General features: G+C 34.1%; 2 protein-coding genes across 2 annotated transcripts in view; one reads left to right on the top strand and one right to left on the bottom strand.

The window, feature by feature from the left end:
• The first annotated feature begins 454 nt into the window (after positions 1–454).
• Orco (odorant receptor co-receptor) lies at positions 455–9,336 on the top strand. Its single transcript, XM_018451504.1, has 9 exons — positions 455–742; positions 1,435–1,569; positions 1,834–2,217; positions 2,602–2,856; positions 3,201–3,463; positions 6,251–6,350; positions 6,516–6,620; positions 8,029–8,184; positions 8,354–9,336. The coding sequence occupies exons 2-9, from the start codon at positions 1,435–1,437 to the stop codon at positions 8,402–8,404; spliced, it is 1,449 nt and encodes a 482-aa protein (XP_018307006.1). The 5' UTR covers positions 455–742; the 3' UTR covers positions 8,405–9,336.
• LOC108724842 (Mediator complex subunit 25) overlaps positions 2,703–14,383 on the bottom strand; it is a 39,409-nt gene continuing 27,728 nt past the window's right edge. Inside the window, exon 16 of the mRNA XM_018451500.1 lies at positions 2,703–2,775. The gene's annotated coding sequence lies outside the window, so the exon portion shown is untranslated. The remainder of the gene's footprint in view (positions 2,776–14,383) is intronic.

Genomic DNA, 14,383 nt, shown 5'->3' with positions numbered 1-14,383 from the left:
AATACAATCGTGAAATGAAGACACAAGAGGCACTATCTTCTAGCTAATAATTACTAACATCAGCAAAAGAATCATAATAAGGGTCACGACTCGTAAAGTGTTTTAGAATAATATCTAGAAAATCGACATTGCGCGTTGATACGGCGATTTTAGCGGAAGTTTCGTTTCACCAGTTGCTAACCCCTGCTCTAGGCATCTTGAGACTTTAGACTGTTTTCTTCGGTAAAACTTACTTTACGTTGAAAACTACACGGAGCACGGCGGTGTTGTATTGAATTATTAAGAAGATTATAGATCCCGTGCAACTTGGGGACGGTGTAAGAAGCGATATGGCGTCGGAGGAACGTCGCGCAACGCGACGAAGCGGTTTGCGCCTGGTTACCGGGCCCCGATTGGTCCACGTTTGGTACCTACCCCACTGGAAGGGGTTTCCTACCGATGGGGTAGTGGTAGCGGTCAGGTCATAACCGGGGGGTTGAACAAGAAGACAGAAGTAGAGGGTACCTAGGCCTCGGCCGGAGAGACGAAACCTTTCGCAACACAAAACCGTTTGTGCCATAAAACGACGACTGATGGCAGGCCGGCTAGTTAGTTTGCTCTTCTTCGTTCTTCTGATATATTTGGCAAGATTGCTGCAACGTAATCGCGAGGCGCTGAAGGCCGCATCATAAATTGGCCGCGGAGTTCCGACCGATTCTTCACTTTTGGACATCTGTAATCTTGGATAGTTAAAGCGATCAAGGTAGGTACCTTCGTTCTTGTTTCAAAACAGGTGCTTTTTGAACAAAACAAAAACGCGAAAGTTCAAAAAAGTATCCGAAAAATGTAAAAAGATTCGGACATCTTTTACTTATAAATACGAAAATACAGCGCATATCTGGAGAAACGGAAAGCTTCTGTTCGAGTCTTGTAGCGTTTGACGACGAGTGGGAAAAAGATTAAGATTACCTACAAAACAGGTCTTATCAAATTTTATAATTTGAAACTTACAACGCGCGATTTATATTGTGGAAAATACGTAATCATATTGTACAAAAAAAGAAGAGTTATAGAAGTTTCTAGAAGTTTCATTTACATAACGATATAATCATGCATACCTAACTGTCTTGTGACTAATGATGCAGATCGTGTATTGTGCGTGAATCAAAACCAGCTGCACTAAAAAAAAGCTACATATTTATGTTAAATATACGTGAGTCATGTCAATAAAATCTTGTAATTTAAAACATTTTATTTAGTTTGAATTATAAAATATATGTTTGACAGCCCGTGTCCGCCGCATTTATTTGAATCAATCAATACTTTTTTAAATCGACAACTTTTTTTCTCAATGAGCGGGTTTTAAAGCTACCAACGAATTTTAACGACAGTTCTGCGAAATAGAGCGTTCGATAGTTTAATAATAAATTATCAACTCGTGCAATTTGCTCGCAGATGATGAAGATGAAGCAACAGGGCCTAGTGGCCGATCTCATGCCCAACATAAGGATCATGAAGATATTTGGGCATTTCGTGTTCAACTATTACGACGACAATTCGTCCAAATACTTGCATAAAGTGTTCTGCTGTGTAAGTGATCACGAGTTTTAACATATAATACTGTTAGGTAGTATTTTCGCCAAATTGCAATAACAAAATTTAATTTCGTCTGATCAAATCGAAGTTATCGACATTCTTCAGCCTGATTTTGTAATAATATTTTGACGAGATATCTGATAGCTTTTGGATGATCTATAATTTTAACAATCGATACCGTTAAAATTAATATTATGGTATCTGTGAGTGAGGGTCCTCCAGATCGTACACGCACGTCGCAAAAACTATCTTTTCTAGGCGAATCTATTCCTACTGCTGTTACAATTCGGCCTGTGCGCGGTGAATCTGATCATTGAGAGCGCCGACGTCGACGATCTCACGGCCAACACGATCACCCTCCTTTTCTTCACGCACAGCATCGTCAAGGTCGTTTACTTCGCTATCAGGAGCAAGTACTTTTACAGAACGTGGGCGATATGGAACAATCCGAATTCACATCCGCTCTTCGCCGAGAGCAATGCGAGATACCACGCGATCGCTCTGAAAAAGATGAGGCTGCTGCTCTTCTTGGTAGGTGCCACCACCGTGCTCGCTGCGGTAGCTTGGACCACTCTTACTTTCTTTGAACACCCGATTAGGAAACTCGTGGATCCAATCACGAATGAGACGACAATTATTGAGGTAATAATTCAAATTTATAAAATATAAAACATATTTCTGCTCACCAAAGAAAATTAAAAATTACTGAAAATAGAAAGGAATGTTTTAAGACAAAATTATTTTAATTATCTTTTTTTATATTTAATTATACTTTAATATATAATTTTAATAACGGAATTCTAATGAAATATAATCGTAATTTAAATTATATTGTATAATTAATATATAATTAAGACACGTTATGTATATGTAAGTATAACTCAATATTTATTTTTACATATTTCTTTTTTTTTTTTAATTTGATTTTTTATCTACAATATACATGCATTGCGTTTATTGTATGGTATAATTATCGAGTACATTTTTTTATTCTGTGTACATGAGACGCTTCTTCTTATAATTTAGTTGCCGCAACTATTGGTCCGTTCGTTCTATCCGTTCGATGCTAGCAGGGGAATAACGCATATATTGATGCTCATATACCAATTCTATTGGGTGCTCTTCATGCTTGTTAACGCCAATTCGTTGGACGTGCTTTTCTGCTCGTGGTTATTGTTTGCCTGCGAACAGTTGCAGCACCTGAAACAGATTATGAAACCACTCATGGAGTTGAGCGCAACTTTGGACACGGTGGTACCGAATAGCAGTGAGCTCTTCAAGGTCTGTCGAATTTCAATCTCCACAGATATTGTTGATCATATAAATTTTATTTCCCACATTCAAATCTAGATCTATATATTTCTTTGTTTTCTATGTTTAAAATTAAATTTTTAAGACGCTAATTTTGATCAATATAAAAAAAAATTCCATTTCTATTTTATAATAAAAATAAGACTTTTTTTAAATTAATCAAAATTAATTTTTTAAAAAAATTTAACATTGTGTGTGATATGAGAAGTAATTTCTGTCGTCTAAAGTATTAAAACAAACGATGCAAATTTCTGTATAGTTAAACTTTTTCTCACAGACTTTATGTGTCAATGAGATTTTTTTTGTGCATGTAGGCTGGTAGTGCGGATCATCTTCGTGAATCGAATGAGAACACTCAGCTGCCACCACCTTCGGCAGCAGCCCAAGGCGACAACATGCTGGATCTCGATCTTCGTAATATATACAGCAATAGACAGGATTTCACGGCAACCTTCCGGCCGACCGCTGGTATGACTTTCAATGGTGGCGTAGGACCGAACGGATTAACAAAGAAGCAAGAGATGCTCGTCAGGAGTGCCATCAAATACTGGGTTGAAAGACACAAGCATATTGTCAGGTCAGTCAATTTTATTACCGCGCAAGTCCAACGAGACTTACCGCAAAGTCTAAATAACGGACTAGCTTCTCGCTAAAGAGAGGTCGCAAGATAAAGCTTGTAGGCCGTGAGATAAAAGATTCAGTATCGAATGCCGTGATGAGAGATGCGAAACCGCCCCCCCGTGCTCTACTTACCTACTGAAGACGTATAGTTAATTCATGCAACTTTATGAGCGAACGACGGATCATTTCTTTGAAAGTCATCTGCATCTTGTGTGAACTAGTGACCCAGAATAATCCTGTACAACACGCCTGAAGGTGTGTAAAGTATTTAGTATATAGTCGGCATTATATTGACCCCATAGAGAGACACGCTAACTATTCTCTCAATTATTAAGAAGTGCGCATGATAAAGTTGCGTACGCGGCCAAACATCGCGATTATGAATATTTTAAAATATGCATAAACACATTTCAAATACTATTTCTTCGAGGCATACATATTGTGTGTATGTACAATACTTGATATTAATTATTTAATATGTAATACCATATATATATTGGGGAAAAATAATTTTTTCTCATTTTATATAATATATATAATATACATTTATTATTTTATACAATTATATTTATATTTTAACATTTATCAAGTACTACGGATGAAATAATAGTCTTGCGATTTTGATCATAGATAAAGAAGAAAGGGAAAATTAATGAAACCCACTATACAAATATTTAGACATTACATTTTAGCATACAAAGCAAAGTAATTATTCACAATCTACATCGCGGTTTAAATTCCTAATACTTTTATCGATAATTTTCGTACTATTTATTAATAATTGAACGTTGTTAATTGTGAGAGTTATCGGACTGCTATTGCAATAATACTTGGTCACATATTTGTGTAAAACACAATATTAATAAAAATTGCAAAAATGACTAGAAATCAATAAAAAAGATAATCATAAATAAGATAATAAATATATTTTTGAAAAGCTTTATTTGTATATAATAACGGATATATAATGTTTTGTTAAGCTTTGGCAAAGTCAACTGAAATTTGTATGTGACAACACGTTGCAGCTATAATTATAATTGCTGGGAAGAAAGTTTGAAATCTAGTTAAACAATCTTCTTAATACCTGATATTATTTTCAACATAACTGTTATTTTGAAAAATCTCTCTATGCTACAGTCCTTCAAAACTAAATATTAATAGATAAATAGAACAATTCTCCAACATTTAACACACTACAGTTTTATAGCTATTCGATAATGAATAATTTTATTTTAAAAATCTTATTCTTTTCGAATTGCGATAAACATCGTTCTTCGTAAAAGTCAGAGTATGCGGAATACGATCGGCGGCAGTAAGATCGATTGCTCCTCGGGAAAATTTTTTTTCGCAATAACGGTGCGAACGGATGCCGTGTTCCTGTAGGTTCGCGGGGGTGCCGAAGCCACTCGTCGACTAGCACGGGATGCGCGTATTCCCACGGTGGTGAAGTATTTATTCTAAGAAAGCGCGATATTGACCGCAACGGGGGTCGTGTGTTGTACGGACTGAGCGATTCATGGGGGGACGGTATTCGACATGACGGTTCACGTGTACGTAACGTGCACACACGTGGTTCACCTAACGCCAACGCACGAGTGATGACAGATTTTCGCAACCTATGGACACGCATTGTCACACTCATATAATATCATTGGACAGATTGTTCATACGAACAATATCCAATTTTATCGATAGAAGGACCTCGTTTATTATTGTTTTCCATATTCTTTAACACATATTTTTTATTGAAAATTAAAATATACAATCTTGGTCGACGCGATTTCAATACTATATCGTATTTCACGTTATATTTACCCAAAAATTTGTAAAATTTCTTTGGGAAACTTTTCGTTTATTTTTCATTTCAAATCTTTTTATTCTTGATAATCTTAGGGATCTAAGAAACCGGCGAATTGATAAAAAAATCATTATGATAGTCAAATTATATTATTCAAATGGCACACGGAAAGAATTTTTTCTTAGAGTTTACCTTGAAAATATGATAGTTGTATTTCCAAAAATTTTAATATAAATCATTCATTGATAAAACTACAATAAAGTATAAAATAAGTTTGATTAATTTTACTGAAATGCATGGTAAAAATCTTTAAAATAATGTATTGTATCATAACTACCATATTTTCGGGGTAAATTTTAAAACAAAATTCTCTCCGTGTAGAGACTCGTATTATCACCTACGCAATATTGGAAGTAAAAGATATTGACCGCAACCGAGGTCATGTCCTACGAGTAAGTAGTCTAAGGGGAAGAAGCGTCTTCACATAGAGGTCTATATATCGCGCTGGATATTCGATCCGAGTTTCAAAATTTTGAGATCTATATGATCTCGCTTCGAAATCACATTTCAGCGTACATTTTACAGATCTGACTTTTCGCGATAGTGAGAACCAAGTGTGACGCTATATAAGCTATCGCATTTTCTTCAAGGCGTTTCGACGTATCGATCATTCACTTACTAGGAACAGTGTTAACTTGACGAACGGTCGACGAAATAGGATATACGTGGTGAAACGGAAACGAATATTTGTTCGTCGTTTCAACTTAGTTTTAATCACTTTAGTATGAAAATCAGTATCTATGTATGAAAGAATGGGTATCGCGAATATATCTTTCATAAGTCGTTCTTCAACGGTGCTTTTAAAGTGCGGCATAAGTCACCCGTAGACTGTTCGGGTCGTCCCGATTGACAGAATTATTAATAACAACTGTTGTTCCAATGTAGATTGGTCACCGCGGTCGGGGATGCGTACGGTTTCGCGCTTCTGCTTCACATGTTGACGACGACCATCACTTTAACGCTGCTCGCTTATCAAGCGACGAAGGTGAGTTGCCAGATGGCCAGGTTCCTTTTCAAGGTCTCGAGCAAATGACTTATTGATCGTATAAATTAGTTAAACAAGTAATGCGAAGTCGATGGATTAATGCGAACTCGAATATATCAAGAATTAAGTATTCATACTAATACATACGGGTTTTAAATGCTACAGGTGAGCGGTATAAATGTATATGCGGCCTCCACGATCGGCTACGTGCTCTACACGTTCGGCCAAGTCTTTTTGTTCTGCATATTTGGAAATCGCCTGATTGAAGAGGTGCGTATATGGGAAATTTACAAGAGACTTATTAAATCTTTGAAACTTTACACAGTTGAAATATTTATATTATTAACATCTCAGATCGGTTGTGGTTAATGTCCGAACGTTTCGGCGCACAGTCACACCTGAGATAATTAAATTTAAAAATTAAGGATTTGTATTATATTCATAACATCTAACTTTGGCCGAGATTATTGGCGTTCTTTATATTTATACTTACAAGGAAAGTGACGCACTTATCCCCCTCCGATTTTAATGAGCTTTTAATATGTTATTCTCCAGACAAAAATAAGCGACACGTATTTTTTTATACGTGACAATACGCACTTTTAGGGGATGAAACATCTTTTAGAAGAAAATCGGTTTTTCTCTTTCGAAGCGAATATCGCCAAAACTGTAAGAGATAGAAAAAAATTTTCATAATGAAAATTGAATGGCATTAAGAATACTTTAGAAATATAATTATAAAGAAAAAAATTTTTTTCTTTATAAATAAATAATTTAAAAAAATTTTTTTCATAGTTTTAAAGTACTCTTGAAGCCATTCAATTTTCATTATGAAAATTTTTTTCTATCTCTTACAGTTCTGGCGATATTCGCTTCGAAAGAGAAAAACTGATTTTCTTCTAAAGGGTGTTTCACTCCCTAAAAGTGCGTATTGTCACGTATAAAAAAATACGTGTCGCTTATTTTTGTCTGGAGAATAACATATTAAAAGCTCATTAAAATCGGAGGAAGACAGGTGCGTCTCTTTCCTTGTTAGCATTTATATGGTCGTACTTATTCTTTATTTATGTTAAATTTAACACATTTCATGTATTCCAAACGATCTATCAAAATTTTAGTGTTAATTCAACAAGATAAATATGTTAGAATGTAACACAAACATTATGTAAAGGTTAACACAAAAATGTAACGTTTTGAACACACACACAAATTGTGTAAATATATTTCTTAAAAAAATTAATATTTATAATATACTAAGTTAACACATACATTCATCTTTTAATCATTTATCTTAGAATTCACGTTTTCAAACTTATTATTTTTATGTTATTTTTTCACTTATAAATTATGTTATTTAAATAAAAAGTTTATAGTACTACTACCTTATTTTAATACTAAAAATTAAAAAATTAAAAAATCAAATTTTTAACATGTACGAGTCCTAATTTAGCATAATGTGATTATTTAAATATTCATTTAATACAAAATATTCAAATAATCACATTGTTAAATTAATACTCGGATATGTTATAAAAAATATGTTTTACTGCGTAGTTTAAAATGGCACTTTGATAAAAGAAATAAAGTTAAATGTAATAAAAATTTAAAAGGCAAAAAGCTAATTTTTTAAATGCATTTCTATACAATAAATTATAATAAAAAATTCATTCCTTTTTAGAGCACTTCGGTGATGGAGGCGGCTTATTCTTGTCATTGGTACGATGGGTCGGAGGAAGCTAAGACATTCGTGCAAATCGTATGTCAGCAGTGTCAGAAAGCTATGTCAATATCAGGGGCCAAGTTCTTCACGGTGTCCTTGGATCTCTTCGCTTCGGTAAGACTAGACTTTATCTCAATATATTCTTGAGTTTAATTTCTCTTCTCACTCAATTCTTATATAACGAAATTAAGAAAATTCCCGATCAGCATTTACGATCTGTTATGGTAGAATGAGATAAAATTATGATAGAGTAACGTAAGGAACAATGTTCTAAAAATTTCAGGTACTGGGAGCCGTGGTGACCTACTTCATGGTGTTGGTGCAACTGAAATGAATGTTCGGTTTTGTACATTCCAGATGCGAATGCAATCTCTCGCGTTGCACACGACTGTGCAAGATTATATTTTTTAACGTATTTACAAGGAACAAAACGGAGCATTCGTGTCGTGAAGATTCTCATGAGGAGAATTCTTCGTCTTTACAGGCGCATAACAGAATACAAAGAATCACAGATTGGAAAGTCATAAGAAGTTATATGTCAGAATTGAGTTTAAGCGATATAAAAATGATAGAAATTATTTTTATTGTTACTTAAGAAGTAAGCGATAAAGCTTAAATATAATCCTTTCTTTTTTATTATTATTTAGATTAACGAGCGGTGAAAGAAACGAGCACATATATCCTATTTTCCTTCGTTAAAATGTAAATTTTAGCTCTGTATAATTTTTCTCTCCACATTTATTATGCAACATTTATAGCAACAGCAAGGGATAACGACAATGTAAGCACTCGTCGCGATTCATTTTCATGCACATCAATTATAACATTATAAGTCGTAATGCTTAACGGGGAAGATATACGCTATATCATTCGGTGTACTGTTGCAGCTTGCTACTAATTGTCCTATAATCGATAACGGAACATTAACAAACGGACGCAGAAGAATAATTTATTATCTTTATTTAGAATCTATTATTAAGAGTCGTCCAGCAATTGCGTTGCTATATTCTCAAACAGTCTATATTTAAAAAAAAACACGGTGGAGGGATTAAATGGCGCGTGTACATTGACGATGCGTCTGAATAACGTGTAAATATTAAGATATAATCGTATAAGGTGATTACATTTTTTAGTAGAATAATATAATATTACGTAACATTAAATTTTGATAATGGCACTCTTTGTCGTTGTACGCAAATAAGTAACAATTTACAGAGTTGTCACTAATGCACGCCGATTTTTTTATTAATTACGTTTCTTACATTCTATTAAGAATTAAATTGTAAATCTTGTTATTTAGATTCCATTTTAATTTTATCTCATGGATCTTTAATTAAATTTTCTTTTTCTTTTTATTCTCTCTCTCTCTCTCTCTCTCCCTCTTTTTCCCTCTGTTTCTCTTCACTTATTGATAAAATTTATGGTTTTACATCTTTCAGTGTAGAAAATGCGTTGCTTAATGTATAAATAATATTTAAATTTAATACCTAAAGTTGCTCGTTTATTGGTCGTCTCCGATAGTTATCTATTACAACAAGTAACCAAGTCATACAACAAAATAATCATTACTTTGTTGTGCTGTTGCAAATATCGAGCGTTATTTACATTATTTTGTTAGTAGAAAATGCGTTTTGACACAACATACGATTTATTAATTTCCCTATTTATTGTCACTTAATTTTGCAGTAAAGACAAACAGTTTTTGCTTTTTATCACGCATTCGGAAGGCTAAGAATAAAATTTAGTCAACGAATAGCGATTAATGGAATAGTTATGAATCGGTTGCGAAATACATGAAAAATTTCGTTGCCACGTTAGGAACGGAAAGTGTTAGCGTCTTGCCTCTTGATGAGAGAAGCGGCGATACAATTGATGTGGTACGTCAATTACTATATGATACGATTACCGAACGGTACTTGACTTTAATAAATTTAGAGAGTAAGATATATATATATATTTTCATTATACGTAACCACGCGAGCGCGTGGACAAACGTATACCTATGTATACCTCGTTTTTGATATTTCTCGTAACATCTCTCGATATTTTTAGTAAGACAATATTTCACTTAAAAAGATGTCCAAGAAGAAATATTTGCACCATGCATGGCTGCTCATTCTGATCGTTATAATATAAATATGTATCTTTCATCGACGCGGATATCGTTTTACGAGACGACGCGAGATATTTTCAATTCTTTCGTCGGAAAGAAGTATCGTCAAAAGAAGAATATAAAATGTCATAACGAACGTTTAAGCAGATACGAGTGTGTCTGGCGATATCCGAGCTCGATTTACTTTTGACATTAATGTATAATTAACGTATGTGTATATTACTATGATCAAGTATTAATCGATGAGATCACAGTATTATCAAATAGTTTTTCTCTATGTAAAGCTGTACTATATTTATTTAATAAAATATTGATATAAACGTTCATATAAATTCCAACGTGTCAGAGGAGAATCCGAATTTTCTCATCGCCCTCAAAAGTTTAGACAACTGCACAGTAAAGAATATTTTATATTTGTGTTAAAAACGGTCCACTTAACTCCTTATTAAAATTTTGTGTTGAATTTTTAACATATCCAAGAGTTAATTTAATATAATGTTATGTTTTTTGAATATTTTGTGTTAAATTGATATTCAACATTTCTTACTGTTAAAATTTCATAATTTATGAGTAAGTAGACACATAACATAAAATTAATGTTTTTTAAAACATACGTTGTAAGATAAATGAATAAAATGTGTCAATTTTATATATTATAAAAAAATGTTAATTTTAATAACGAAATATTTGCTCAAAAATTTAACGCAGATTTTCCAACTGTATGCAGCTTTCTTGCGACATGATTTTATCAAAAAATCGTCCTTCGCGATTTGAAACTACAGCAGGTATTTGTTATACAAGTGTGTTACAAGACAGCACCGTAAAAAAATAAAAGTTGTAAATAACCCACATGAAATACACACTTACGTCAGTAATCACTAATAAAAATTGTCTTGCTTCACAAAATCTAAATTAGCACAGACCGCATGAGTTTCTCCTATTCGATTCGATCGCTGCTTTTGGAAAACGCGATTCTTTCGACATGTAGAAAGTAACTTTTTTTTTAAATGTGATTTACAAGTGAATGGTACAAGTAATGCGTGTGTAGGTTAACACGAATAGGATTGTAGAGATGAAGAAGGATCATGTTTTGCCGCTCCCACTTATCCGTAGAAGCACTTTGAAAATCCTAGAAAAAGAACGAACTTTCTTTTCGCACTGCATTCTTCATCATATTCTCTTTCTTTGCTATCAATAAAAATTTAGTATGAATATCAATATAAATAACTCTGGTGAACGAAATAAATCGAGATGCGCGCGACTGCGCACCTGTTCTCGTGTTTTCCAGCGTTAATAATAAAATATTGACGTAAAGCGTGGAGATGTATACATACACAGGGCGTTTCAAAATTTTGCAAGCTTGTAGTATTTATTGAACCGAATAAAAAGCGTTTAATTGAAATAAATACGCAAATAAATCCGTTTAAAGAACGAGCATTTTGCTCCGCTCTAATATAAATTGATTATTCGTTTGTCCTTTGTAGAAACAAAAATTTTTTACAATTCACGGAATTATTTTATTATCTTAAAATGTTTTAATTCGCTGTTTATCGTTTATGAAAGCAAGAAGTTTTTGACAAATGCACAAAATTATTTTATTATTTTAATATCTTAAGTCCAACTTTAAACGATTTATAAATTGTGTCGCAATCCAGGATAAAATTTTATTTAAAATTTTATATGCTACGTATAATATGTAACACAGAAACATTTAAAGAATGAGAAAAAAAGACACTCATAAAATAAATGAAATATAAAATTCTAAATAAAATTAATTTATTTAAAGTGTATGCTTTAAAAGAAACGCATTATGCATCTTCCATTTCAAAATATATATATTTAATATTCTTGTGTCACCAAATTTCGAACTTATTTAAAAATTTATAACATATTTCAAACTAGTTGATACTCTCTCAACAAGCAATATTTATGTATCAATATTTATACAATAATATTTACATATTAAAGTATCAAACCATTTTAAATAATTTATAATTCACGTTTTCTCTCAGAATTTAGGATAGACTTTTATTTAAGATTTTATATCATATGTAAAATGTTTGTTAAAAAAGATAAAAAAAATAAAATATACATGGTAATATATATATAATAAAATTGAGAGAGAGAGAGAGAGAGAGAGAGATCTGACGCGAATGAAAAATCGTTACAGTGGACTTTACAATATATTACAACAATATGTTAAAAAATAACCTTCGTTATTATTATTATTATTTATATACCGCCCATACATAAACATGGATGAATAATTGTCAAAGCAAAAAATCGCTATTTATTCTAAAAGAATTGGTTTGCGGACCTATTTTGACTAATTGTAAGTACTTTTTATTCAGCTTAACAAATATTGTAGAGAAATACTGCAAAGTTGTGACCCACTATCTGGAAACACTCTGTATATCTAGATTAAGATGAAGCAACGTCTATTAAGAGCTCGTAAAAATAATCGTTTAACAAGCCGAGTGAGAAATTGCCGCGGCGCGGTTCGCACGCAGGCGCAAATCGCGAGCATCTCCGTGCGCTTCTAGGGGTAGTTTCGATCGTCCGAGGGATGAACTATGCCGTGCTGCCGCCCGAGACGCCTCAACCTCGTGCGTTGCTCCTGTGCGATGCTGTCTGAAACGAGAACTTTCGCGCCGCCGTCGTTTCATGACAGTGATACGCCTGCGGAGCGCGTGGTGCCGGTCGGTCGCGATTGCGTAATCGTTAATCGAGTGTCAGCCTTCGGTGACCGGGCAAGGGATCCTCACGGTCCGAAGAGGATTCTGTGATCGCGCATCGTCACCGGAGAGGATGTGCCGACCGTGGTCGAGGCGAAATCAGCCGTTGGCTCCGTCAACGGCTAACTCGGACGGTTCTAAGATCGAGTCTGCGAAATTTCGTTGACGAACCTCGGTGACGATCATCCCTCTGCACTGCAAAATCGTTTCTCCTCGAGAAGCAATACACGTAAAGCAATACTGACGCATGGATCGCGTCTGGCAAGCTGCGCTCGTCTTCACTTTGCTCTATCGTCATCTCCTTATATTGTAAATATCAAAGAAAAGTAATAATGCGACGACATTCTACAACAATGCTATTTGAAATGCATGCGGCGTTCACCGAATCTGAGTGCAGGTGGATCGGATCCAGCTGAACTAGGCGTGCGCAATCCGAAGAAATCCGGAGACCGAAGGTCAATGATCGATCGATCACGAAGCAAATCGGTTGTCAATCAACGAAGTACAATCTAGAATAATTGCTAACAATCAAAATCGGCACGTAATCTCGAGGCGAATTTTAAATCTCTATCTTATTGATACGTTAAACGATATCACTTATATTCCACAAATTAAAATTGCATTAGTAATGGATTTTTTCTCATCATGATGCATCAAGAATACTCGTCGAGATTACGCCAGTTACAATCCCCCGACTTTACGATACTTGAAGAATAGCACGTGTAGATCAGAATGATCGGACGTTTGATATTAAGGGACATATGTACGTGAGGTACGAGTTACGTAATACGCCTATCTGTAAAGTAATAGGCTTCAGTAGACGTCCCCGGAGAGCACACGAGAGAGATGAAATCGAATCCGAGATTGCTGTTTGATTAGTGGAGCGAAGAAACACTCCCGATAGACAATAAATCTCAGCTCTTTTAGTCTAGTCTATAGTCTAGTCAAGGAGACTGAACAACACTGGTTGTTAGATTGTAAAAGCTAAAATAAAGCGAGATAATTTTTATCAAAGGGAATAATCCATTGCCATTTAATGATACACCCGACGTACCAAAGCAAATAAAGTAAAGAGAAAAAAGAGAGAGAAACCAAAGTACAATCGCATGTGCGCACGTGGTTTGTAATTGACAGAATTGGATTCGTCTTAGTCATTAGAAAGCTTAAACAATGCAATCGTATCGGAGTTAACGAGGACTGGCACGGTGCAAGTTGTGAGGAATTTTTTGCGAATCACCGATAACCATAGGTACAAAAACTGCTGGAGGGGGCGCGCCCCCCCGCCGCACAAGCATTATCGTAAGTATTACAAGTCTTGCAAAATGTTTTACGTTTGCCATTTTATTTGAATATTTTATTTGTATATTATATTTTATATTTATTTATTTTTTATGCAGCCTAATTTATATATATCTTATTACAATTAATTAATTATATTTTATATTATTATAATTATATATTATAA

This window comes from Mycetomoellerius zeteki, unplaced genomic scaffold (genome assembly GCF_001594055.1).
Source record: "Mycetomoellerius zeteki isolate Tzet28-1 unplaced genomic scaffold, Tzet1.0 scaffold311, whole genome shotgun sequence".
Classification (NCBI taxonomy): Eukaryota; Metazoa; Arthropoda; class Insecta; order Hymenoptera; family Formicidae; genus Mycetomoellerius; species Mycetomoellerius zeteki.
This window is presented reverse-complemented; position numbering and strand designations above follow the sequence as displayed.